This window comes from Musa acuminata, chromosome BXJ1-6, assembly GCF_036884655.1.
Source record: "Musa acuminata AAA Group cultivar baxijiao chromosome BXJ1-6, Cavendish_Baxijiao_AAA, whole genome shotgun sequence".
Taxonomy (NCBI): Eukaryota; Viridiplantae; Streptophyta; class Magnoliopsida; order Zingiberales; family Musaceae; genus Musa; species Musa acuminata.
The window spans coordinates 17,662,287-17,687,186 of NC_088332.1; the positions used below are offsets into that span (position 1 = coordinate 17,662,287).

At 37.9% G+C, this 24,900-nt stretch overlaps 2 protein-coding genes and 1 pseudogene across 4 annotated transcripts; 2 read left to right on the forward strand and 1 right to left on the reverse strand.

Moving 5' to 3' along the window:
• Positions 1-482: 482 nt before the first annotated feature.
• Positions 483-5,982, forward strand: LOC135676563 (uncharacterized). 3 transcript variants are annotated; one of them, XM_065187890.1, is made up of 6 exons: positions 516-722; positions 2,941-2,983; positions 3,353-3,511; positions 3,735-3,849; positions 4,231-4,345; positions 4,633-5,982. In XM_065187890.1, the coding sequence occupies exons 3-6, from the start codon at positions 3,411-3,413 to the stop codon at positions 5,436-5,438; spliced, it is 1,137 nt and encodes a 378-aa protein (XP_065043962.1). In that variant the 5' UTR covers positions 516-722; positions 2,941-2,983; positions 3,353-3,410; the 3' UTR covers positions 5,439-5,982. The 3 variants fall into 3 exon arrangements, with proteins under 3 accessions (XP_065043961.1, XP_065043962.1, XP_065043963.1); XM_065187891.1 differs by having other exon boundaries at positions 2,941-2,978; XM_065187889.1 differs by lacking the exon at positions 2,941-2,983 and having other exon boundaries at positions 483-722.
• A 538-nt stretch (positions 5,983-6,520) lies between these two features.
• Positions 6,521-7,851, reverse strand: LOC135677480 (pentatricopeptide repeat-containing protein At2g21090-like; annotated as a pseudogene).
• A 13,801-nt stretch (positions 7,852-21,652) lies between these two features.
• Positions 21,653-23,916, forward strand: LOC135676564 (stress-response A/B barrel domain-containing protein HS1-like). Its single transcript, XM_065187892.1, has 2 exons — positions 21,653-21,852; positions 23,507-23,916. The coding sequence occupies exons 1-2, from the start codon at positions 21,728-21,730 to the stop codon at positions 23,691-23,693; spliced, it is 312 nt and encodes a 103-aa protein (XP_065043964.1). The 5' UTR covers positions 21,653-21,727; the 3' UTR covers positions 23,694-23,916.
• Positions 23,917-24,900: the final 984 nt, after the last annotated feature.

Genomic DNA, 24,900 nt, shown 5'->3' on the forward strand with positions numbered 1-24,900 from the left:
TGGTCATCAGGATTACTTTTGATTTTTTTTCGACGGTCATGATTATTCTGCGCACTCCATATATGAATATACAAATTCTAATAATAATACTCGCTTTAGAGGACGGCTTGACATTAAAACCTGTGGTTTAGAACATGAAAATATTGATCCAAGCTCTAATACAATAATATGTAAACAACTACGTAGGCTTTATTCATGTGTCATCCAGACAACCACGTGGACAGCTTATCGGATATGGTTATACCTACTTGCGCATCAACATCTTGATGGGTTTATATGGTACGTGATGCGCGCATGTGACATCCATGTCATGTATAAATCATAAGTGGCATATTAGACTCAGCTATTGGTTACAAAGGGAGTAGTAAGGAATACACGGTCCTTCAACACTCTGAGAAAGTACGCAAAGCTACGCTGCGGAGCCCACCCATAATTAATTAATGGTTCCCAACCACTTTTGCCAGCCATATGCCTACTTTGCCTGGGTAATGGAGAATGGTAGATCGAGGCTGCGCCACAAAAGGGTAGAAAAGTGGCTCGGCGAATTCACTGCTGCTTCTGTCACAGTCTCCTCACACACCCACTGCGCCCTCCGCCATCGACACCGGCACGGCCCTCTTTAACAAGTGCGAAGAACGACGACGATAGCAATAACTGCTGTTGTTTTGGCGAATGCTGGAACGCGTGCCCTAGGACCTTCCGCTCCTCCTCCGTGGAAGAAGGTTAGAACTTCGTTCTCTTCCCAACCTCATCCCTCGTTTGAGAGAGAGAGGGAGAGGGAGAGGAAATTGTTCCAGGTCAACAGGGTTGTTCTTTTCTTTGATCTGATTCGCTGCTTTTCCTTTTCGCTCGGGATGGGAACCACTGCAAGATGGCGAAAAGAATATCATTTAGGGGGAGTGACATGGGTTTACTTGGGGTGGGGGGGGTTGGGGGGGTTACGATGGGATCCAGCGCTAGGTCTCGGATGGTCTTTGTTTCCTCTTTCGTTTTTGCATCATTTCTGGTTTTTGAATCGATGCGATGGCATCGGAATCTGCTATTGTCTCCGTTAATTAACCAAAGTGCGAAAATGTTTGGCCAAATCACAGACAAATTTGGTTAATAATTGTCTCCCTTCATCGATCATTGTAAGACCTTCATCTATGACCACATGTTCCTGAAAGAGAAATATATAAACTATTGGTCACTTATGTCGTATTATAGGACCTGACCCCAACAATCCAGGTCTTTTAGCTTTAATTTTGAGAAGGGACACCAACCTCACAATAAAGAACATAGAGCCGCAGGGTCATTTTTAAGTAGGGTACAAGGCCCATTAAGACTTTAGATATTAGCAGGTGCAAATGCACGTCATCAGTTTCTTATATAGGAAAAAAAGTCATCTCAAACATTGTTCAAGATGTGTTGATTTGTTTTAATTCTAGAGGTGTAAGCCTTCGGTCCACAGAAGTGTCATAAACCATAATGGTCTGAAGATACCTGTGCAAGATGGGATCAATTGTTAGATCTCTCAGTAGGGAAGGAACGTGCTCTACCATCAAAGATGAGGTTCGGTGAAAGCTGCTCTGAATATAAGAAAATAAATTTTGAGACAGATAGTATTTCTGTGTTACTTGACTTCTTTTGTACTAACCATTTGTTATGTTTGACTTGAAGCAGAAAGTTGCGACCGAGTAGAAAATTTTACGGAAACTAAACAATGATAATGCAATAATACGTTGTGCAAGATATCTCATAACTAGGCAAAGAATACATATAAGCAAGTGTATGCATTACACTATTAGGTAAATGCACTGTGTGTTTTATCAGGTTTGTATTTGATATTTGATATAGAAGCAAGTTAAATGCATTTTACTTTATGTGATTCAAGTTTAATGTTGTTATAACTAAAGCTCCTTGATTATGAAATACTTGGAATTCAATGAAGTATTTGGATTGATATATCACTATATGTATTTTCGTTTTGCTAATATATCTCATATTTTGCCTCCCATCCATTTGTGTGGTTTTCTTATTGATTTGTTGGTTTTCGTCTATTATAAGCAATGAAAGTGCATGCCACTTAGAGAACGTAAGCTGGTGGCCCTACCTTTAAGAATTAGGATAGGAAAGCTAAAATTATTATGTGCAAATATCTTTTTCTTCGTAGGCAAAAAACAAGCACTCTATGGTGTTTTTCTAACAATTTTGTGCATTTTGATATAGTTATGCAGTCATTGGGCATATGTATTTTAGCAATTTAAAATGTATGATCTTCTTTGTCGCACGTGTAGTGAGGCATAATTGGTCTCCTTCACAACACAGAATAATGAACAGTAATATATGCCTCTACATATAGTTAAGATCCATTTACAAGAATATCTTTAAGTGCATGCACATAAGTAATCAGACCTTTATGTTGTATCATCAACATCTGTGTCTTTTAATACCCAATTTTGTCTATATTGTTAAATATTGAAGTTTATTGATCCATAAACTGACCTTGTGCATGTACATGACGATGTACATGTAAAATGACTATGATCTATTCTGACAAAGCAGAAGCAAAGATGTACACATACATGCATATGTTTCATTTTATCTCAATGTGATGGAGTTCTTTTATATCACTGAACCATTGAAATATTTGGGTTGAATCATTTATTTATTTAAACAATTTGGTGATGTTGCTACCTGGGAGATAAAATTTAAGTTAACAATGAACTTACTATCTGGTTTTTTATTTACTCTTAAAACCTGCAGTATAAATGATCCTAGGCTACTGTGTTTGATGTTCATTTTTTATTTTCCTTAAGGCTTCAACAAAAGCAACACTTGGTTATTTGTTCAGCTTCACTGTATCTGAAATCATTTCAGAGATAACTTTTGACAAAATATTATAAATCGTTTCTGAAGATTCCTTATTTTAAAACATGAATTGTTTATTTGCTGCTCCAGGAAAATTGAGAAGTGCTTAGAGTATAAGAAACACACTGGTGAGGTTCGTCTCAAGTAATCTGTTATTTAGTAGTTTTTATTATCCTGTTCTTGAAATACAACTAATAGCTGTAAAGCATGATGATCACTTTTGTTGTAAAAGATGCCATGGAAGCATCATTTATAAGGATAAAGGTTGGGTTAATCATTTATAACCTTATTAGATACTTTGATGTAATGATGCTCTTGTTTTCTGAGGTTATAGACCCCATGATTTCTTACAACAATGTCGTATTTTCTATGGGATGCAACATGGATATGATAACACTCACTGTATCACAATAAGAAGCTATTGACTTAAAAAAGAATTTAAAGTATAAAATCAACCCCTTTTTGTATGTGCTACATTTTATGAGGTTTTCTTGTTCCCCAGGAGTTGACTTTGGATTAAATGATGGTGGGGTAGAGAGTAGAGAAAGGGAGGTTTAAAGATGCCGAGGCCAGGGCCGAGGCCTTATGAGTGTGTGAGGCGTGCTTGGCACAGCGACAGGCACCAAACTATTCGAGGCTCCATCTTTCAAGAGATCTTTAGGTCCAATTCTTTTCTCTGACTCTGTTATGTATGTTTTTTGTATTGTTGATATGTTTGCATATATCAGTACTTTTGTGTCTATTTATTTGCCATGGCCACCTTCTGATGAACTACAGCAGATGTAGATGTTTGTCGATGGCCATGCTTATTACCATGATCATTATCATCATCATCATTGTTCTTGTTATTACGATCATTAGTGCTTGTACTACTTTCCTTTCAGAGTGGCCAATGATGTTCACAGCCCTGCGACCAGGAAGAACAAAGAGTTTCAGGAGAAGCTCCCGTTCGTCGTTCTCAAGGCCGAGGAGATCATGTACTCCAAAGCCAACTCCGAGGTCTGTACTCTCCAATCTGCAACCATCTGCTACCTACATTTTTAATAAAGGCAAAAAAGGAAGGTATTGCTCCATTCATTTTAGGAGAACTGAAATGTTACAGATAAGGATCTACCTCTTATTTGTCTTCATACTTGTCCCTCCATCCTCTTTATACTCATATATCACTGATTACGATTTTACCATGAAATTATAATCGCTCATTCATGAAATTGCACTTCAAAGTAAAATCAGAAAACACTTCTTTTTCAATGAAAAATAATAATAAGGCTCGATCAGAAGACATTTAAATATCAGTGAATAAATCTACAAGACCATAAATAATCCTAATTAGATATTATAATATTTGCTGGTGTCTTTTTGGTTGGTTGCGGATTTCAGGCGGAGTATGTGGACTCCAAAACACTACAGGACCGAGTTAATGATGCAATTGACACCATCATTCGTAAGGAAGACGCCCTTGAGAGTGGAGACCTCTTGCAGCCCTGTATTGAAGGTACCATTTCTCAACCCATATTGATTGCTTATGTATCCATTATCTCTTTGTTAATTGTTGGTCCTAAATAGACTATCATTATTCTTTTTTATGCTGGGCTGTACACAACACATTGTCTGTCATTCATGAGAACATACATGATATCGAAATCTGTGGACACAGCATGGTGGGACACTTGTGCACGTGCACACACATGAGAACACAACAGAATGCTTTATTTTGTTATTCCAATTTGTGCAGATTATGATAATAATGTATTTTCCTGGTTTTTGTGTTCCTCGCCTCAGCGGCTCTGAATCTTGGTTGTGTTCCCAGAAGAGTTTCAAAGAGCCAGCATCGCAGCAACCCAGGGTGCTATCTCAGCCCCATAGCACATGATGTTAGAGCTACCTCTGTGAAAATCTCAGATAGTAATAGACCCAACCTAGATTATATGTTGGGGATAACTCCTAGCCTTAGCAACCCACAAAACTCTGCTTCACAGTTTCCATCCTGGTACACTGCCTTGTTTAAACCCACACACATGACTTGTAGCAGCTTCCCAGAGATCAAGTTCAACAACTCTGATGTACCTCGTGGGCATGCAAATTCCTCTATTTTCAACAGGAGTGGGTGTCCCATCGCCACCAAGCCTCCTGCATCTTATCAAGAAAGGGTGTCTGGTCCGTTAGCAAACTGTACCACTCCGAACCTGGCTGGAGTATATCCTTTATACTATAGTGACAATCAAGCTGCAGTTGTTTCGTGTCCTTTCCAAATTACTCGGGAACCAAGACATCATTTAGCAACTGGCACTGCTCATTGTGCTGAGTCCCTTGGTGAGGCTGAGATCCATTTTGCAGCGAGCCCTATTGGCAACAGAAACACCATTGGTGCCTCAAGAGGTGATTCAAGCCACATGGAAACATCCAAAACCGGATGGGACTTGTCGCTCCGATTGGGACTGCCTTCACCTCCATCCTTTGAAGAAAGTACTTGGACAAATGATCATGAAGACGCTGGATCAAGTAACTTGAGTGGTGCAAGCAAGTACTACGGCCTTCCTATTGCAAGAGAAAGTGCTATAAACCTCAGACATTTGATGTTTCCTTAGCTCTTAATCTCCTCATGAATTCTTTGCATATGGTTGTCAGAAGGGCAAAAGCACATTTCATGTTGATGGTTACGTTAAAAATGCACAGGGCACTGAAAAGCGATCATTTCGGTCTTATCTACGTACTGACAGATGCACAAGGTTTCTTTCTACCAAGCAGCTGCTATTCATCATACCGGAGGCACCTAACCTTTAAAAGCAGAATTCTGCATGCGATATTGGACTATCAATCATCAGAATTTGCAGCAAATGTGTCAAAAGGAATCCTTCAGAGCATCTGTCATCTTGTATTATCTGAAAAGACCATGTGGTGCAGCCTATATTAGTAGTGTTCTGAACACTCTGTTAGACTATATGGAAGGATGTATTGTGTTTTGCACTCCAACATACTGGCATGTGTATTTTGTTGCCTCGTTGGCATTAAAATGATGGTCAGCTGGTTGTGCTCTTTCCACAATGATGCGTGTGGCGCAAAAGCTTTGTATTAGATTTGAATGCGATCAATTCGTCCTGGGTATCTACTTCAATGATTCTTTTGATTTCCTCTTCCCTTGTTTATGATTTGGTCTGTAATGTTCAAATTTTAATTATATTCTGTCAGCCTGTTACTCTTAGGTCACCTGTTGGTGTTACTCTTAGGTCGCCTGTGAACATACATCCCTATAATCCACAAGAAGCAGCAGCAGATTCAACCCAACTTGGTGCCCTTTGCTTTCCGACGACCATCTTCTCCATCGTCTCCTTCACCTCGTCAACCTTTCTCCACGCGCCGTTCTCTCCATAGATTCTCAGCAACATCGAGTAGATGGCTGGGTGGTTCTCATCCAACCTGTGAATCGACTCGGCCGCAGCCATCCCGTGCTCCAAGCTCGATTGCAATCCGCATGCACGAAGCAATGCCCCCCACACCCACACAACAGCGTCTGGCTCGAACGGCATTCTTCCGATAAGCTTCTCTGCACGCCCAAGTAGGTCCACCATGCACCCGTAATGCTCCATCCTTCCTTCACCAACCCACCGTGCACGCAAGCCATCAAGGCGCCGACGAAGAGATGTGATCGGGGGTCGAACACATTCCCGGATCATCCTCTCGAATTCCTCCAGTTGCGGACTTGGGATGACTCGAAGGATCGGGTGGCAGAACCCACGTCGCCACATTTGGCATACATCTCGACGAGGGAGCTGCACAAGATCACATCCCATGGCACCCTGCATCTCAGGATTTGCCCATGGACAGATTTGCCGAGCAGGAGGGAGCAGCAGCCGGCACAGGCAGCAAGCACGGCAGAGTCTGTGAACTGGTTGGGGAGGATACCACTGAGCCGGTGCATCTCGACGAACAAGTTTAGAGCATCGACGTGCCGCCCGTGCCCCTGGTACCCACCCTTTGATCATTGATGTCGAGGTGACGACGTTCCTAAAAGACATCTGAGCGAAGCATCGCCGTGCCTCGTCGAGATGACCATTGTCGATGAAACCATTGATCATCGCAGTCCAACTGACGACGTTCTTCGCCGGCATTTTCCCGAAGGCGCACTCGGCTTCCTTGAGGCGTCCGAGCTGCATGTATCCTACGATCAGCGAAGTCCATGACACCGAATTCTTGATCGGAATGTCATCAAATGCCCGGCGGCGCATAGAGATGGGGTCCTTTCGACCTGCGTAGGCACCAATCAGCGCTGTCCCGACGATGGAGTTACAGCTGAACCCGGTGCAACCGCGTGGAGCTGAGGCACCAGACTGCCCGTTGGGGATGCCGTGATTATGGTGGTGAGAGTCGACCCTGTGGGTCTAAAGCCCAGTTCGGAACATCCGTACGAAATGCTGGAACGCCGTGAACGAATCCCCGGAGCGTTTGAAGGAAGAGAGGATGGTGTTCCACGAGACAGCGTCTCTGCAGGGCATCTCATCGTACAGTTTGTGCGCGCGTTGGGCATGTCCGTTTCTGATGTAGCCAGACAGCATCAGGTTCCATGAGAGGAGGTCTCTGAGGTGGGTATTGCTGTGGAACACTTGCGCTGCATCGATCAATCGGCCGTCATCGAGATGTTTGATTATGGTGGAGTTCAGTTGTGAAGGAGAGAGGAGGCGAGCATCGGACATGGGTGAGTGGGATATGAGAAGCAAGTACTTTGCTTATCGAAGCACACAGCACCAGGAAGCATACAAGCAGAGATAAAACAGACAACCAGCAGCAGAAGATAAGCCTTCGAACCTACACGCTCGAGAAGAAAGACAACCAGCAGAAGATAAAGCCTTTGAACCTACATACCGGAGAACAAAGACTTTTTATTTTTATTTTTCCTTTCCTTTTATATTTTTCTTTTTTTTTTTTTTGTTAAAAGAAGATATGAGAGAATATTTTATACCAATTAAATGCTAATGTTATATTCGCCGATGCGTATGCACGACAATCCAGAGCATAATAGTACTGCTCTGCATCTGCATCAGCATCAGCGCCATCGTCCTCTTTCTCTTTTTCTTTTACGTCATCTTTCATTACTAGTCTCTATTCTCTTCCTCTTCTTACGTAGCTCTGCATCTACATTGATCGATAAAAGTTAAGACATATGTGTTAGCATCGCACCGATTTACATCTATGTTGATGAGATGCAAAGCCTTTGCCTCACCTTCGACCAACACAAATGCAAAGTGATGTCGACGCAGATATCTCACTGGGACATTGAAATTATCTTTTTGTCCATCATTTTGGTATCATTCCTATGCATACTATCATGTGTTATATCTTTTATCGATAAAGTCAATGACGTTAGAATAAATAGATTAAATATTTTTATAATTATAAGTATTCTAATATAAATTTTTGAAGTTTGAAACCGAAATACTGATCTAACAAGGATAATACATAATTAGCCCGATGCGCCATCAAAGCCGAACTCATATCTATTGTACCTACGATCTTATCATTAACCTCCAACATAGAGACAAATAAGTCAGCCTGATAGATAATGAACACCAAAAGAGCTTAATCTCTTCCTTACTATTGTAAGCTCATTCCATCACCACAAGTTCATCAAATAAAAACAGTCTGATTTATATCAAAATAAAAATATATATTCTGCTACCATATACATACAAATGATCTATGACTATGAACTCACATGTATGTATGATAACTAAAACCAAAGATGAAAAGATTATATATATATATATATATATATATAGTGAGATTATATATAATTCATTTTTTTCATATGAATAAAATATAATATAGGGAATCTAACTCTTTTAATCAAGAATTAGTCAATATAATTCTTGATTAGTTTAATTTATTATTATTTTTTACTCATTTAGATTTATTTTTTGTCTACTTATCTTTGATGTCATGTTAGAAATCTTATAATGACGAGTTTGAGTCAAATTGGTCAAACATCAATTCAACAAAAGAAACCTTAAACTATTGAGACATGAGCCAAACGTAATATATGTAGCTTTGCTCTGTCAAACTTTAACCATATAGGAGGAGTATTCTCCAAACTCATGTTTTTTTTTATCTCACACACATAAATATTTTAGAGGCTCTCCATCTCTCTTTTTCCCTATAGCTCACAAAGCTCTAACCTCTTAGGTATAATGTTGTCCTTTGAATAAATCATAGGAGGACTCTCTTTTTTATTTTTTTTTGAATTTTATAATCTCATCTCGATATTATTTAACAAACACACCTTCTAAGTACACCCAAGCATCCTTTAAAATGTTGACTTTCAACTCACTCGATAAAGATGTCTAAACATATATGATGTTGACGATTTACATAGAGGAACATGATTGATTTTATTCTTTTCATTCAAGTCAAACAAACAAAATTTGAGTGTCACATCAGCCTGATATAAACTTTAGTTTCTTGGGGTCAAAATAGTCTTAAAATTATCAATCAATCGTGAAACTTTCTATTAACGAGAATAGTACATAGAGAGAGGCTGCTGGATAAAATGTCGGATGTAGTCCTGCAATCCAAGAGCTTCCGTCCAAACATTATTATTCGATTGGTTCTGATTTGTCTCACCGCTGCATCCCACTATGGATCATGTTTAGTTTGATGTTGATTGGATAGTTACCAAGAGTCCAAGATGACAAAACTATTACCAATTGTTAAATATTTTAATCAAATTGGGCCAGGAAACGAATCGGATCAAGATTTAAGTCCTTTACTTTAAATTACAAAATGATTTCTTACTTTCATTATGCCGTACATTTTCAAAATTAAATATTTTCGATACAGTTTTTCATCGAACGAAAATTTTTTAAATCGGTGATTTTATCGCTGCACTAATTCAAACCCCCCCCCACCCCCCCCCCCCCTAACATCCCTCGTTTTTTTTAATTTTGTAAGGGTATATTTGTAATATAAGGATCTAAATGTAAATATTAAAAATATGATATGATTTATGAAAGATTCATATTATGTTTTTTTTTTTTAAATGATGAACATGTGTCACTAGCTAACCTAATGGTGCCATCTATTTTTATTCTAAGGATGACACCTAAGCCTCTTTCATGTATGTATGCTTGCCACCTTCCAATCCTTATATTAGCTAAATCTAATGCACCAGAGAAGAAATTAAAGGAGGAGAACTTAAGAGCTATAGCCAATATGGGTTTGAGAGGAGAAAGGAAGAGGAATTGAAGAAAGAGAAGGAGAAGAAACTTTGCTTTGCTTGAGGTTTTACATCAATTCCCCATATTTGAGAATCAAACTTTTCTGAGACAAGTATTCTAACTCCTTCCTACGGAACTTGATTTCATCTTAATTTTGAAAAGTTTGAAAAACTTTGGCTTCATACATGATATTTCTTTCGTTTGGAAATAAAACTATGAATCTATAATTTTTCGATGATTTAACCTTTCTATAATATTCTAGTCATAACTTTCTCCACAAATCTTGGATTTAGGAGAAATCAGATTCATCCGAAAATAGACTCAAACTCTTTCTTTTGATATCACGATTGATAAATTTAGAATCTATTTGCCTATCCAAACTATTATTTCAACTTACCTTATCAAATCTATAAAATAGAGATTGTTAGTATTGACCTTTTAGTACTCTCTTATAACTCTCTGTTGGGTAAAGAATTTATGCAAAGCTTGATTTATCATAATCTAGACTCATAGATATTTTTGTCATATCTAATTTGAATGATTTGGAGTATAAATGAATATTGAATCATTTGTTCAAATCAACTATGTGAATTCTACAAAATAAAGATAATATTCTCTGACCTTTGGTTACTAAACTATTAAATTATTGATAACTCAATGTTAAAATCTTCAATTCATACAAAACTTGATTTATCTAAATTTAGATTGATACATCTTTCGAATAACCTCATTATATATCAATTAGAGTATAATTGATGATTCAATGTGCCTCTCAAATTCTATTAGAATCGGGCTTTGATCAATTTCGCCTATTCTTATTTCGTCTCTTTGAAAATTGATTTTAGCTAAAATCATTACTTCAGTTGAGCTTTATATTATTACTTTAAAATCCTGTATACTTTTGTCCTTTAATTATTTGTAAACCTGAATCTATTATATAAAGTTTATATTTGTATTATAATGTTGCGTGTAGGCACATGCATTCCGTTATTCTACATGTGTTTCTGATGTGTCCCAATTTATTGTTCACGGTATCCTTTTGTACTCTGATGTTTGTGAGATTATTTGGACCTTTGCTAGAAATAGTAAAGGGATTATTTGGACCTTTGTGAGAAATGGTAAAGGGATTATCCGGACCTTTGCCAGAAATGGTAAAGGGTATATGCTTAGAACCCACGATGCATTGTCGACCCCCTCTGGCTTCATCCAAACATGGATAGATGATGTTTCCAAACGTGGGAGATTATGTTTAGGATCCCACATCACACTTTATCTGTTTGATATAATATCCAGAGCTTTGGTTATGTACTTCTATATATGCTTTGGATAAGAATGAAATGTATGCAACGTCAAATACAACGTTTGAGCTTCTATTTCATATTTATTTTTTGATATACTTCAAAATGCTTCATATGCCATTGATATATTCCGAAGCATTTCATCCGTCATTGATATGTTCTGAAATATTTCATTTGTTATTGATATGCTTCAAAATATTTCATACGTCCTTGATATGCTCTAAAATGCTTCATATGCCATTGATATGCTCCGTAATATTTCATATACCATTGATATGCTTCAAAATGCTTCTTATGCCAATGATATACTCTGAAATGCTTCATATACTACTGATATGTTCCGAAGCATTTCATCCGCAATTGATATGTTCTGAAATGTTTCATCCGCCATTGATATGCTCCAAAATGCTTCATATGCTATTGATATGCTCCGTAACATTTCATGTCTTTGATATACTCCGAAATGCTTCATATGTCATTGATATATTTCGAAGCATTTCATTCGCTATTGATATGTTCCGAAATATTTCATTCGTCATTGATATGCTCCAAAATACTTCATATGACATTGATATATTCCGAAGCATTTCATCCATCATTGATATGTTCTGAAATGTTTTATTTATTATTGACATGCTCCGAAACATTTCATACATCCTTGATATACTCTAAAATGCTTCATATGCCATTAATATGTTCTGAAGCATTTCATCTGCCATTGATATGTTTCGAAATATTTCATTATGTTAATGATTTGCTCCAACTAATCTTTACTCCCTTGTTATGAACAAAACATGCTTCGAATGAAATGATATTGTAATTATGCATTCGTTGAGTGGCTATATTTGAACTATTGTATCCCTACCTTGTATTTAGTACCTTATTTGCTTTGAAATTGTCCTTTGATATGTTAGTTACTTGTTGAGCTCTATGTGCTCACCCTATTGCTATATAAAATTTTCATGATAGCTTGTCGCTCTTTCGAATGTTTAAATTGAGTTACAATAATGGAAAGCTAGAAGACTTTAGGCAAACCTTTAGTGGATGTGTTAGATTGAGAGGGACATTCATGTAAAATCTACCTAACCCGACCCATATTAAAGAGGTGAAGAGGCCGGTTAGGGTTAGGAGATTGTTTCTTAGAGAAGAATTAGGAGTTGTAAAAGAATAGGAGTCTTGAGTAGGAGTCATATTAGGAGTTGGTTAGAAGTAGGAGTCTTGAGTAGGAGTCCTATTAGGAGTTAGGGTTTAGAAGTCCTATAAATAGCCATGTATTTCTCTTCTTTTAATAAGCAATAGATGAATCTTTTCTGTAGCCTTTGAGCAGCAATTTGGAGGGAGGAACCCCTATAGAGTTTTAAGGAGGCTGATCCCCTAAAGAGATCAACCCCAAGTTTAGAATCTGTAAGGGTTCTAACACTTGGTATCAGAGCAGCGTTCTTAGCATCTCGCTGCTCTTTCATAGCCATACATTAACCCTCCATAGTCGCCCAAAGTAATTTTTACAATTACTTAAAAGATCGTCGCCAAATTCTATCATCATCTCCACCACTGCGGATATTCCTTTGATCTCCCCGTGAATTGCAACAGGTTCTGGTTTTCTACCTTACTATTGCTGCAATTTAGTTATCCTTATTCAAAAATAATAATAAAAAATTATTCCAAAATTGCTGCATAAATTTTTCGTCACAAAGTTTTTATCTCTATGACGAAAGATATATTACAAAATTTCAGCCGTATAGCATAGATTATTTGATTTTGCTATTACGTTTTATCTATCCAAATCTCTACAAAATTTTTATGACAACTTTGACACTTCCTAATAGCAGATTTCTCTTTAGTTTTGTCAAAAATATTTTAATATAATCTATTAATCTTTTATGCCTAATCTGCTATACTTGAAAATCTGCATTGTAAAATTCCAGCCGCATAGCACAGATTGTTTGATCTTATTACTATATTTTTTCTATCCAAATCACTATGAATTTTTTATGACAGCTTTGACACTTCCTAACAGTAGATTTTCCTTTAGTTTTATTAAAAAAAATTTAATATAAACCACTGATCTTTTATGTCCAATCTGCTACACTTGAAAATATGTTATGTAGAAAATTTCAGTCGCATACTGTTTGTTACCTTAACCCATCTATTTGTAATTTTTTTTGAATGAAATTTCTTATACACTTTATAGATCATCTTAGCTTGTATCTAAGATTGATCTATTGAGGAATTCATCTCTAAAAATGATTTTGTGTTGTTGCAAATTTTCATCCTAAGCAGTTGAAATTTTTCGACGAGAATTTTGCTATCATAGCTTGCACCAATTTCCTTGCTATTATACTGCAGAAATTTTCTTAATTAAATTAGACATCCTTGCTGTCATATAAACTATGATTTTGTTATCAATTCCCTCCTCAAATCTCTCAAGTTTTTGGTGGAAATTTTGTCAGGAAACCACTGTTTCTTCGACGACAATTCTGCTCTCACAAGACAGCACATACTTGCTGCAACTTCCATTAATTTCTATCAAACCTTTGCTACCATCTACCACAGATCTAAAACTTTCATCCACAGCCCTAAAACTCAAATAAACCACACCCTCAAATAGCACCCAAAACAGGCCTAAATCGTAGCCTACATCCACCGATCCACCAACCCTTTCGACCATCACTTCTCTCAACCTATACATGCCTTTAACCTGACAATAAAAGAGAGATCTTAACATTACATATTTGGAGGTATATACTATGGTATCTGATGAGGTAATAAATGCCAAATTTGAAGCCTTCGAGGCGTGAATGGAGGATAAGATTCGGACGCTCTTTACCGAACTCAGATTGGGCCGACCACTAAGCTCGAAGAAATCACATCAAGGAGAGAGCTTTGCCCAATCGCACCAAGCCCGAAGAGATGACTTCTAAGGGAGAGGAGGCTCTATAACCAACCCCAACTATCTATGTATGAGAGTGGACTTCCTTAGATGGAAAGAAGGAGACCCGATTGGTTGGATCTCGCGTGCGGAGCGATATTTTTGGTACCACAAAACCACGGACGCATCTATGGTAAAAATTACAGCTATACATCTTAATGGGGATGACATATAGTGGTTTGACTAGTTTGAACACACTTATGAAGTCCTTTCATGGTGATAATTCAAAGAAGGACTACTGATCCACTTCAGGCCAACCGATTATGAGAACATTGACGGACAACTGGCAATGATCCGACAAACATCCACCATTCAGGAGTACCAAACCAGGTTTGAAAGGTTATCTAATCAAACTTGTGATTGATCTTAGAAACAACTATTGGGAACCTTCAATGAGGGCTTAAAGCCGGAGATCAGAGGAGAAGTTAAAGCGCGACAACCGTACACGCTTATGGCAGTCATCTCTTTCGCACGACATTAAGAGGAGCAATTAAACCATGAAGCTCGGAGGACTAGGGTCGCTCCTCGACCAGCAATATTGAAGCCTTCAGCCTCCCCTATTGTTGACCAAGTCCCTACACCAAAGAGGTTAACAAGAGAAGAGCTTCGGGAGCGATATGCGAATGGGTTATATTGGCATTGCGATGAGCCATTGAGCCGTAAGCATCGTTATAGTAAAGAGAGCCTTCTTATGATTAAACCAGTAGAAGAAGAGGTCATTGAATATCTAAAAGAGAGCCTTGAACATGAAGAAGAAGAAAATATAGAAGAAGAGCCACAACCGACCAAAGTTACAATACATGCACTAGCCGGCTACTCAAACCCACAAACGATGAAAGTTTAAGGTCTTCTCAAACAACAACCAATCACTGTTCTCATCGACATAGACAGTACTAATAACTTTCTAAACAGTAAGGTTGCTATCCAGATGGCCTTACCTATCGAGAATTATAGCAGGTTTGAAGTTAAGGTCGTCGACGGATGGATTTTGAAGTATGATTGCAGGCGCCCGCGAGTGAAACTGTTGCTGCAGGACAAGAGATAATTGCATATTTCTTCCTCCTCCCTCTTGATGATCATGAGGGCATGATCAGAATTGAATTGTTGATGACATTATGTGATGTTTCCTAGAATTTTATGAAACTAATTATGAAATTTTATGGTAAGGGGAAACAGGTGATATTGTACAAGAAATGTGGGGGCGACGTAACAACGATTTGCACACAACAAATGGAGAAGGTTTTGCATAAAGTATGTAGCGGCTTTTTGGTACAACTTGAGCAGCAAACTAAGGGAGAGCCAACAGAATTTGAAGATCTAAATCTACTTCCTTTGCTTGCTGAATTTTCAAATATATTTGACGAATCGCGTAACCTACCTCTTACCCGTCGGCACGATCATTGTATAATGATTCTTCCAAGCAAATATCCAGCAAATACTCTGCCATATCAATATCCACATCTTTAGAAGGATGAAATAGAAAGGATTATAAAAGAGATGCTCGAAACAGGAGTTATTCTGCCAAGTTGCAGCCCCTACTCTTCATCAGTGCTCCTCGTACAAAAGAAGGATGGAACATGGCAATTGTGTATTGATTATCGAGCTCTTAGTGGCATAACCGTCAAGGACAAATATCCTATTCCAATAGTAGATGAATTGCTAGATGAAAGGGAGCACGAATCTTCACAAAGTTGGACCTTTGATCCGGGTATCATCAAATACGAGTGTGCAAAGAAGACATACCGAAAACCGCCTTTTGAATACACAATGGCCACTATGAATTTTTGCTTTCTTCAACAAAAGGTGGAATATCTTGGGCTTATCATATCATAGGAAGGTGTGATGGTGGATCCCTCTAAAATAGAAGCAATGCAGAATTGGCCAACCCCGAGGAATATAAAATTGTTATATAGCTTTCTGGGTTTAACAGGCTACTACCACAAGTTCATGAAAAACTATGGAAATATCAGTGTACCACTTACTTCCTTACTAAAAAAGATATCTTCTAATGGTCGGACAGAGCCTCCACTGTATTCGACAAACTTAAGGCAGCCATAACGACGATGCCGGTGCTAGCACTACCAGATTTTAACCGATCCTTCATTATTGAGGCCGATGCATCTAGAGTCGAAATTAGAGCCATTCTCATGCATGATGGTCGACCACTCACATACACTAGTAAGGCATTATCTCCCTCCCATCAAAATATGTCAACATATGATAAGGAGATGCTCGCCATTGTGCATAAAACAATGAGGTGGAGACCCTACTTGATCGGTCTACGATTTCAAATTAAAACTGACCATAAAAGTCTCAAGTACTTTTTGGAGCAAAAGATATCATCCCCTGAGCAGCAAATATGGGTAACAAAACTTCTTGGATTTGATTATGAAATAACTTACAAAAAGGGGAAAGAGAATGTTGTTGCAGATGCGCTTTCGCAGCTACCCGAGTAAGCTTAATTTTCGGTCGTTTCACTTCCAACCAATGACTTCCTTGAGGATATTACGATGGAATGGCAGGAAGATTTGGAAACCTGTAAGATCATAAAAAAATTGGAGGAAGCACCAAGTTCTGTGGCTCATTACAATTGGGACTCAAAAGAATTACACTATAAGGGATACATTGTGCTTGTGACAAATTCTACTTGTATCTTCATGAGCAGATTTTGGACAAAGTTATTTGATATGCAGGGTATTAAATTGAAAAGGAGTACAACATATCACTCATAAACCGATGGCCAGACGAAAGTTGTAAATAGGTGCTTGGAGACAATTCAAAGCCACCCACCAAATAAGACTACCCAAGGAAAACTCTAGACCCAGCTAAGTGTCATTATTGATCGACGGATCGTGACTCGACGATGACGACCCACTACTGAAGTGCTAATACAGTGGGTGAACCTACCAACAGAAGATGTCACTTGGGAGAACTATGACGACTTGAAGATTAAATTTCTAGAATTCATGAATCGTCAGCATTGAGGATAAGATTGATTTGAAGAGGGCAGGTCTGTTAGGACTCTAGCTAGGAGAATCCTAATTGAGAGGGACATTCATGTAAAACCTACCTAAGCCAACCTCTATTAAAGAGGTGAAGAGGCTGGTTAAGGTTAGGAGATTATTTTTTAGAGAAGAATTAGGAGTTGTAAAGGAATAGAAGTCTTGAGTAGGAGTCCTATTAGGAGTTGGTTAGAAGTAGAAGTCTTGAGTATGAGTCCTATTAGGAGTTAGGATTTAGAAGCCCTATAAATAGTCATGTATTCCTCCTCTTTTCATAAGCAATAGATGAATCTTTTCTGTAGCCTTTGAGTAGTAACTTGGAGGGAGGAACCCCTATAGAGTTCCAAGGAGGCCGATCCCCTAAAGAGATCAACCCCAAGTTTAGAATCTACAAGGGTTCTAATATGATGATATGTTTTTGTTGTATAAGTATACTTGGTGTCTAATGGAATGTTGATGATAAATATGAACTGATGAGTTTTGTAAAAGTTTAAAGAACCTCTCATGTTAAGGATTTTGGAGTGTTAAGTAAATTTGTGTAATGATATGAACATGTGGTAAATATCGATTTTGTGATTATGTAGAATCCCACACTTATGGATTTATGAGGTGGTTCTTATCTTGGTGAGTTGGCTTTAGATTTTACGAATCATCGAGTAATGCGGTATATGATTTTAAATTGTATAGGCTTTATGAATTGGGGAATTGTAGATATGAATGACTTGAATGTTTTCTCAGTATCCTCAAATGTGTGATTGGATCTTAGAATGTATTATTGAGTTATAATATTATTGATTATTATCGGTGGGCGTGACAAACCCTCCCCCCCCTCTCTCTTAGTGCCAACTTGATCCTAATAACTCAGACATTGGGGAATGATTCTTATACTTAGGAAGCCAGGGGGTTGTGATTGTTAGACGATTGATCCATATGTCCTTCTATGACCTATTTATATGAGTGATTGGTCCATATATCGTTCTTTTATGACATATTTATGTAGGCATTTGGTTTATATGACCCCCTACGATACGCTGTCAGTAGAGGGTAATAGAGAGGGGCATTGCCTATCAACCTTGATGGCTGATAGGGTCGAGCCGATCAGCTCCCTTATGGGTGACTAAAGGGGGAAGTAGGTCACCTTAGTTACTTGGGGACCATTGCTCCTAGCCGCCAAGTCATACCACTTGCCACAGGTTGTAGTCCACGGTTTGACAGGCTGTCGCCCCACTATTGAATTTTTTTTGGGGGGGGGGGGGAATGACTTGGCTTTTTCTTCACATCAACTCCTTGGTGGTGGCTAGTTAGTAAGCTACGATTGGCTTCAGAATATTCCCTATCATTTATTCCTCCTTGAATGCATGCTTCGAGACACTTGCAAAGGAGTTTGAGGCACGTCGTTCAGCTTTCTCGTCAATCAGGGTCTCCTTTTATCGATTCTATTTTGTTAGGATCGAGTCGACACTAAGAGAGGGGGTGAATTAGTACAGCGAATAAAAACATCGATTTAAAAATCTTTGTACGATAAAAATCGATCTCAGAAGATAACTTAAAATTGAATGTTTGTTCGTAAGCGTAGTGAAAGCAAAGTAAGGAGGAAATGAAGCCAATGTAAACTAAGTAAATGATAATAATAGAAATGCACATCGATTTATAGTGGTTCGATCATCGTGACATACATCCACTCCCGATTCCTCTTCACTCGAGGCCACCGGTTTTCACTATTGATATTCTTTCAACGGGTGAAGATCAACTACCTTTTTATACTCGATTCTCCTTTTGACAGGTTCAAGAGAAAACCTTTACACCCTCACTTACTTTTATCTTAAACCACACTAACACTTAGAGCTTGAGAGGAGTTCTCACAAGATTACAATAGCATTTTTCTACTTTTTTGCTCTCAATTCTTGTATATGTTAACCAGGGATGAGAGGAGTATTTATAGGCCTCAAGTAGATTCAAACTTAGAGCCTAAAAGTGTCTCATCCTTGGTTTTCGGGGTACTAGCAGTACCACCACCTATGCTAGGCGGTACCACCCCCTACAGCACTAACACTAGGCAGTACCACTGCTTAATACCTTGCCATTGGACAGTACCACCACTTGATAGTCTCTCGGAGACTGTCTGGCCGATACCACCGCCTAACACAATCTCGGAGACTGTGCCACCGATGATTCCACCTGTTAGGTCATTGTTTGGGCCTTTCACTTAGCCCAACACAGCCCAAACTTGGGCTCAATTGGCCCATGATTGAGTTGGCCCAATTCTAACCCAATTACACCTAAATCCTATTTTGATCTAGACAATTATTACAAAATTAGTCAAATGTTGTCCAGCACATCATTGGTTCATTGACGCCTCATCCGATTCTTTGGCGCATCGTCCTCTCTTGCGACCTATTGTCCAATCGGCCAGTTGACCTCCGCAACTCCGATTTCCTTAGTATAATTTTTGCTCTTCTTGGCTTGATGCCCAAACCCATGGCCCAAAGCCTTCTGCCGATACGTTAACTAATCCTCCAGCTCGATGTCTAATCTTCTGACATGTTCCACTCTTGCCCAACATGATTTTTCCTACTTTTAATTGTCTCTCCCTGATCGAAGCTTCCTGCATCACTCAAAACACAGATCATATAAACAATATCAATTTGTTTCACCATCAAAATCTAAATTCAATAATCTCTCCCTTTTTTATGATGACAACCAATTGATAACGGAGTTAACCTTAACTCCCCCTATCAATATGTCATATTGATATAACCTTGAATTCAAATTGAATTCAAGTCAAAATAAATTTAATCATGAATATATGCAACACATTGTATGTATATTATTGCATTACATGCATCATTATCATAAGTTTTGCATACATCATCATAACTATTTCAAATCATCATGGTATCAAAATATCAACATATATTATCCTATGCATAGTACATCATCTTATCTTCTCCCCCTTTGTCATCAATAAAAAGAAGAAGTGCAACTAGGAAGTTATTGATATATAATTTTAAATCATTATATTATAAACATAATCTCTAGTTTTATCATTATGTAAGCTAGTAATTTTCTTTCTTCTCTTTTGAGAAATGTAATTTTTGCTTCCTTTGCAAGTTAGCAAATTATACTTCTTGAGATAGCACTTTGGCTTCTCTTGAGATTGCAAGCGAGCAATTCTTGATGATGTTCAAGATAGCAATTTCTTTCTTTTCTTTTGAGAAATATAAGCTAGCAATTTTGCTTCCTAGAGGACGATGTGCTGAAGGATTAAATGAAGGTCAGATAAACTAATGACATGTCAGACAAATGATTCATTCTTTATAATCATTTATTTAGATCAAAGTAGTTTAGGATGCTAATTAAGTTAGTTTTTGGTGTAATCATGCTAACTCAATTATAAGCTAATTGGGCCTAAATTGGGATTGATTTGGGCTCATTGGGAGGCTCATTCAATGACCCAAAACTTGGGTCAAGCAGTCGCACTGCCAAACTAGCGGTGGAACCACTTATGAGCTGAAAAAGTCAAAAATATACTTTTCCAAGCTATTAGGCGATGATACCGTTTAAACTGGGTTGTGATATCACATAGTGTTAGTGTGTCAAGCGGTGGTACCGTCCAATGTCAGACTGATAGACAATGGTACTACCCCTACTCGAAAGACCCGAAAATTTAAATTTTTTAGCTCTATTTTTTTAATCATTTGGGGCCTATAAATATCTCGCTTGCGCAGCAAGAAAGGAGTAAGAATTCTTAAGAAAAAAAATTAAGAAAACTCTACCAAAACGTTGAGTTCCCTCCTCCTTGAGCTTAGAAGTTGATTTAAGAGAGCGTAAGGGTTATCTTATAAAAAGGGGGTGTAAATGTTCTCTTATGAGCTTGTCAAAAGGAGAAAAAATTTTTAAGAGAGTAGTTGATCTTCGCCTATTGAAAGAAGATCATTAGTGGAAATTTGTGGTCTCGACAAAAGAGGAATCGGGAGTGGACGTAAGTTACGACGACCAAATAATTATAAATTCGGTATGCTCTTTTTCTTACTGTTTACTTTTGTTGCTAATTGATTTAATTGTCTACTGCTTTTGTTTGCACTCTATGTTTAAACATCTTTCCGATACGAGCTTTATCGAATGAGATTTTTGAATCGACATAATTTTTAGAAAAGCTAGGAGAGGAATGAGATACGTGGAAGGAAAAAAGCGGCAGATGATAGGATATTAAAAATATATTTATGTACAGCTTTTTTTGAAATATTAAAAATTTTATAATAAAAATTATAAATAGGAAAAGAAAAAGTTTTTCAATATTAATCTCATTAGTTAATTATTTAACTAAGACCTGCGCTGCACGAGAGAGACGATGTGGTGGCTGTTTTATCAGACGCATCTTTCTCCCAATCTTCCTATAAAGAGGAGGCTGTAGCAGCAGTAGAGAGAGCGAGAGAGGCGATGGCGGTGAAGCACGTGCTGCTGGCCAAGTTCAAGGAGGAGGTGTCCCCCGAGGCCGTGGACGACCTCATCAAGGGCTACGCCAACCTCGTCTCCCTCATCCCCCCCATGAAGGCCTTCCACTGGTGCTTCCCTTCCCTCCCTCCCTTCTCCTCCTCTTCGGAACGTGTGTGTGTGTGTGTGTACGCGGATGATCGAACAAGCTTGTTAAAGAGCAATCTTTTATCAGTTGCTTGATCCATGGAACGTTGGGAAGTACTAATTTATGAGATTTGTCCTGCTAGATTGTTTCCAATATTTGGTTTTGCATAAATCTTGACAGCTATAAGGATTTGGAGTCCGATTTTGCAATTCAGGATGAGAGTTCAACTCTGACGAGTTTAGATCTAAGTTTTATGTTGACTAATTGATAGTGTTGGTTGGGTTTGATTGCTCTCATGTCAGTATCAGATCTAAAACTCTACCATCTTTGTCCTTGTGCTCCTTATTCCTCGGAGGTAATCAGAATCGCAATACATAGGAGTGCTATTCTTATCCATTTGATTACCCTAACGCTTTGGAGTTTAGATCCAGTAGTAGAATCTTAACAATGGCTTCTTATTCCATGTAATTGTAGCTGGAGATATCTCCGCGGCTTCAGTTTTAAGTACCTGCAGCTTCATCTGTACTCTGAATCAGCAATTCATCTGCTTGGTTTGACGTTTCCCTTTTCACTACCTTCAAAGGTTTGCTGAACTGTATCGGCATCTTAGTTCGCTCCTCATATGAACAAACCGTTCGGAAGCAGTACGCTGCTCATCTATAGCCTTTTCCTTATCTAGGTTTGACCTACCAAACTTGTATTGCTTCTTAGCCCAACCACCCTTCTCAGCATTCTGCTGGCGTCGTTTGCTCAAGTACATTTGTTGTAGGGTTCAATTATCTTCAGGTTTTTAGGGCGTTCGGAGTTTAATTGCGATCTCAACACCCACACCCTGTCATGATAACTGATCCTTTACTGTAGCAACATCTGACTCATGCTCCTTGGTTTCCTGTGACATAATTTTGGGAAGAATCTCACCTACACGCTGAAAGATTTCTCATCACATGTCCAAGAAACCATTTTTATGTTGCAAGATGTTGAAGTAACAACAACCATCTGTATCTTGGAGTTTTTAGAGCTTCTAGCTATTTACTTCTCGGTGTAATGTGTCGGGTTGGTTTTTTTTTTTTTTTTTCTTTTTAATATCTGGAATTGCTTGGAGGAGACTTCTACTTGAAGGAAAAAATCATTGGAAATTAAGATTTGACTTGTCCTATAAATGCATCGTGAATCTCAAGATTTAGATGGAGAAGAAAAAATAAGTTAAAGAAACAAATTTAAAATTGATGTAAGAATGTACCGGGGACTCTACGCCTATGTTTGTATTAACTCAAGAAAATTTGTAACTTATTTTCATACAACTAAAATTTTGATTTTTTTTTTTTCTTTAGATGTATACTTGGGAGTGTCGAATCACATAAGTGGTTACATCAATTGTATTTCTGGATTATGTTTTATTATTGATTCTTTGGATTGTTCTCTTGGTTTTTAGGCATTCTTAGACTCAGTCTTTCAAACATCCTTTCTATGTTGGACAGAAAAATTTTCCATTAGCAACTATGAAATTTTAGTGCTGTCAAACTGAACATTGCATTTGTTCTGTTCCAAACTGGCTGATTCAATTTATTCTTTCTTGTTCACCCTGAACATGCTGTAGTGATCACATAATTCTGATGTCTTTGAAATTTGAGTACCAGGGGAAGGGATGTGAGCATCGAGAACCTGCATGAGGGTTTCACCCATGTGTTCGAATCAACGTTTGATGGTGTGGAAGGCATTGCGGAATATATTGCACACCCAGCTCATGTGGAGTTTGCCAATAAATTTCTTCCTGCACTGGAGAAGGTTATCGTTATTGATTACGCACCAACTGCTGTCAATTAAAGATGGAGAGAGGATTGAGTTCTCTCATAATTCTTCCTGGTGGAGGAGGCATTTGCTCGAGGATTGCATCGTCCATGAAATATCCTTTTGCTTCGTGTTTTCATGTGTAGCCAAAACATCTGTTTTATTTGGTGGCACGGTGTTGTGGGCGTTATCTCACTTCATCGAACTCATTAAATAAGGGGTAATAAAATGGTAGGTTATATCGTGCTCTTCTCGAACACCATCAAGCTATTGGTTTTCTTGATTTATTAGAATGGAGACACGACATTTGCTGCTATAAACCATGATTTAGCATATGTCCTTCCTTCCACTATTCCGAATGTTAAGATTCTCCATATATGTGATAAGACCCTACAGTTTTATCATCGAAAAAAGAGGAGAAATGGGGATGATAATGATCGCTTTGAGGGGATCGGCCTCCTTGATCGCTTCGAGGGGATCGGCCCTCCTTGATCACTTCAAGGGGATCGACCTCCTAGGGTTTGTCAAAAGACAGAATAGTAATTTTCATAGATTATTGAAAAGAAGCAGTTACATCCCTATTTATAGACTTTCACCCAGAGTCCATCAGGACTTGAACTCTAATGATAAATAAATACTAAATAAACCTCTACTTGACTCTAACTAAATACTAAATAAACCTCTACTTGACTCTAACTGAACCAAACCGACTCAATAAACAACTGGACTAAACAGATTCAATAAATATTATTCAAAAACTTAGAAAAAGGATCCTAACAATATGTATCTCCCTCCATCCATCCTAGATTGCTTGGATTAACCACTCGTAACAATATTTATAAAGCAATAGTTTGAATTATATAAAAGGTTTCACTTGATATTTATAAAAGGTATTTATGTCAATCAAAATTCATTTTAATATTCAACCAACGAAAATCATTCACAAAACTGTATACGCAAATCTTGAGTTTGACGTTCTAAATTTGAATTTGAAAAGATAAGTATGAACATTATATATGTATATATATGTATGTACGTGTATTTTCGCTATGAAAGCTATTATGCACCGTGTTAGTATACAGCTATAATTTTCAAACTTTGTTTCTTTTCTCAATGATGATACTGTTCTTGATCATAAATCCAATATGACAAGTTAATCCATAACATATTTTTCAAGTGTTGTTGGATGTGGATGAGAGAACATAATTCTTCTTAACAGTATGTGATAATATGGGAGAATTTT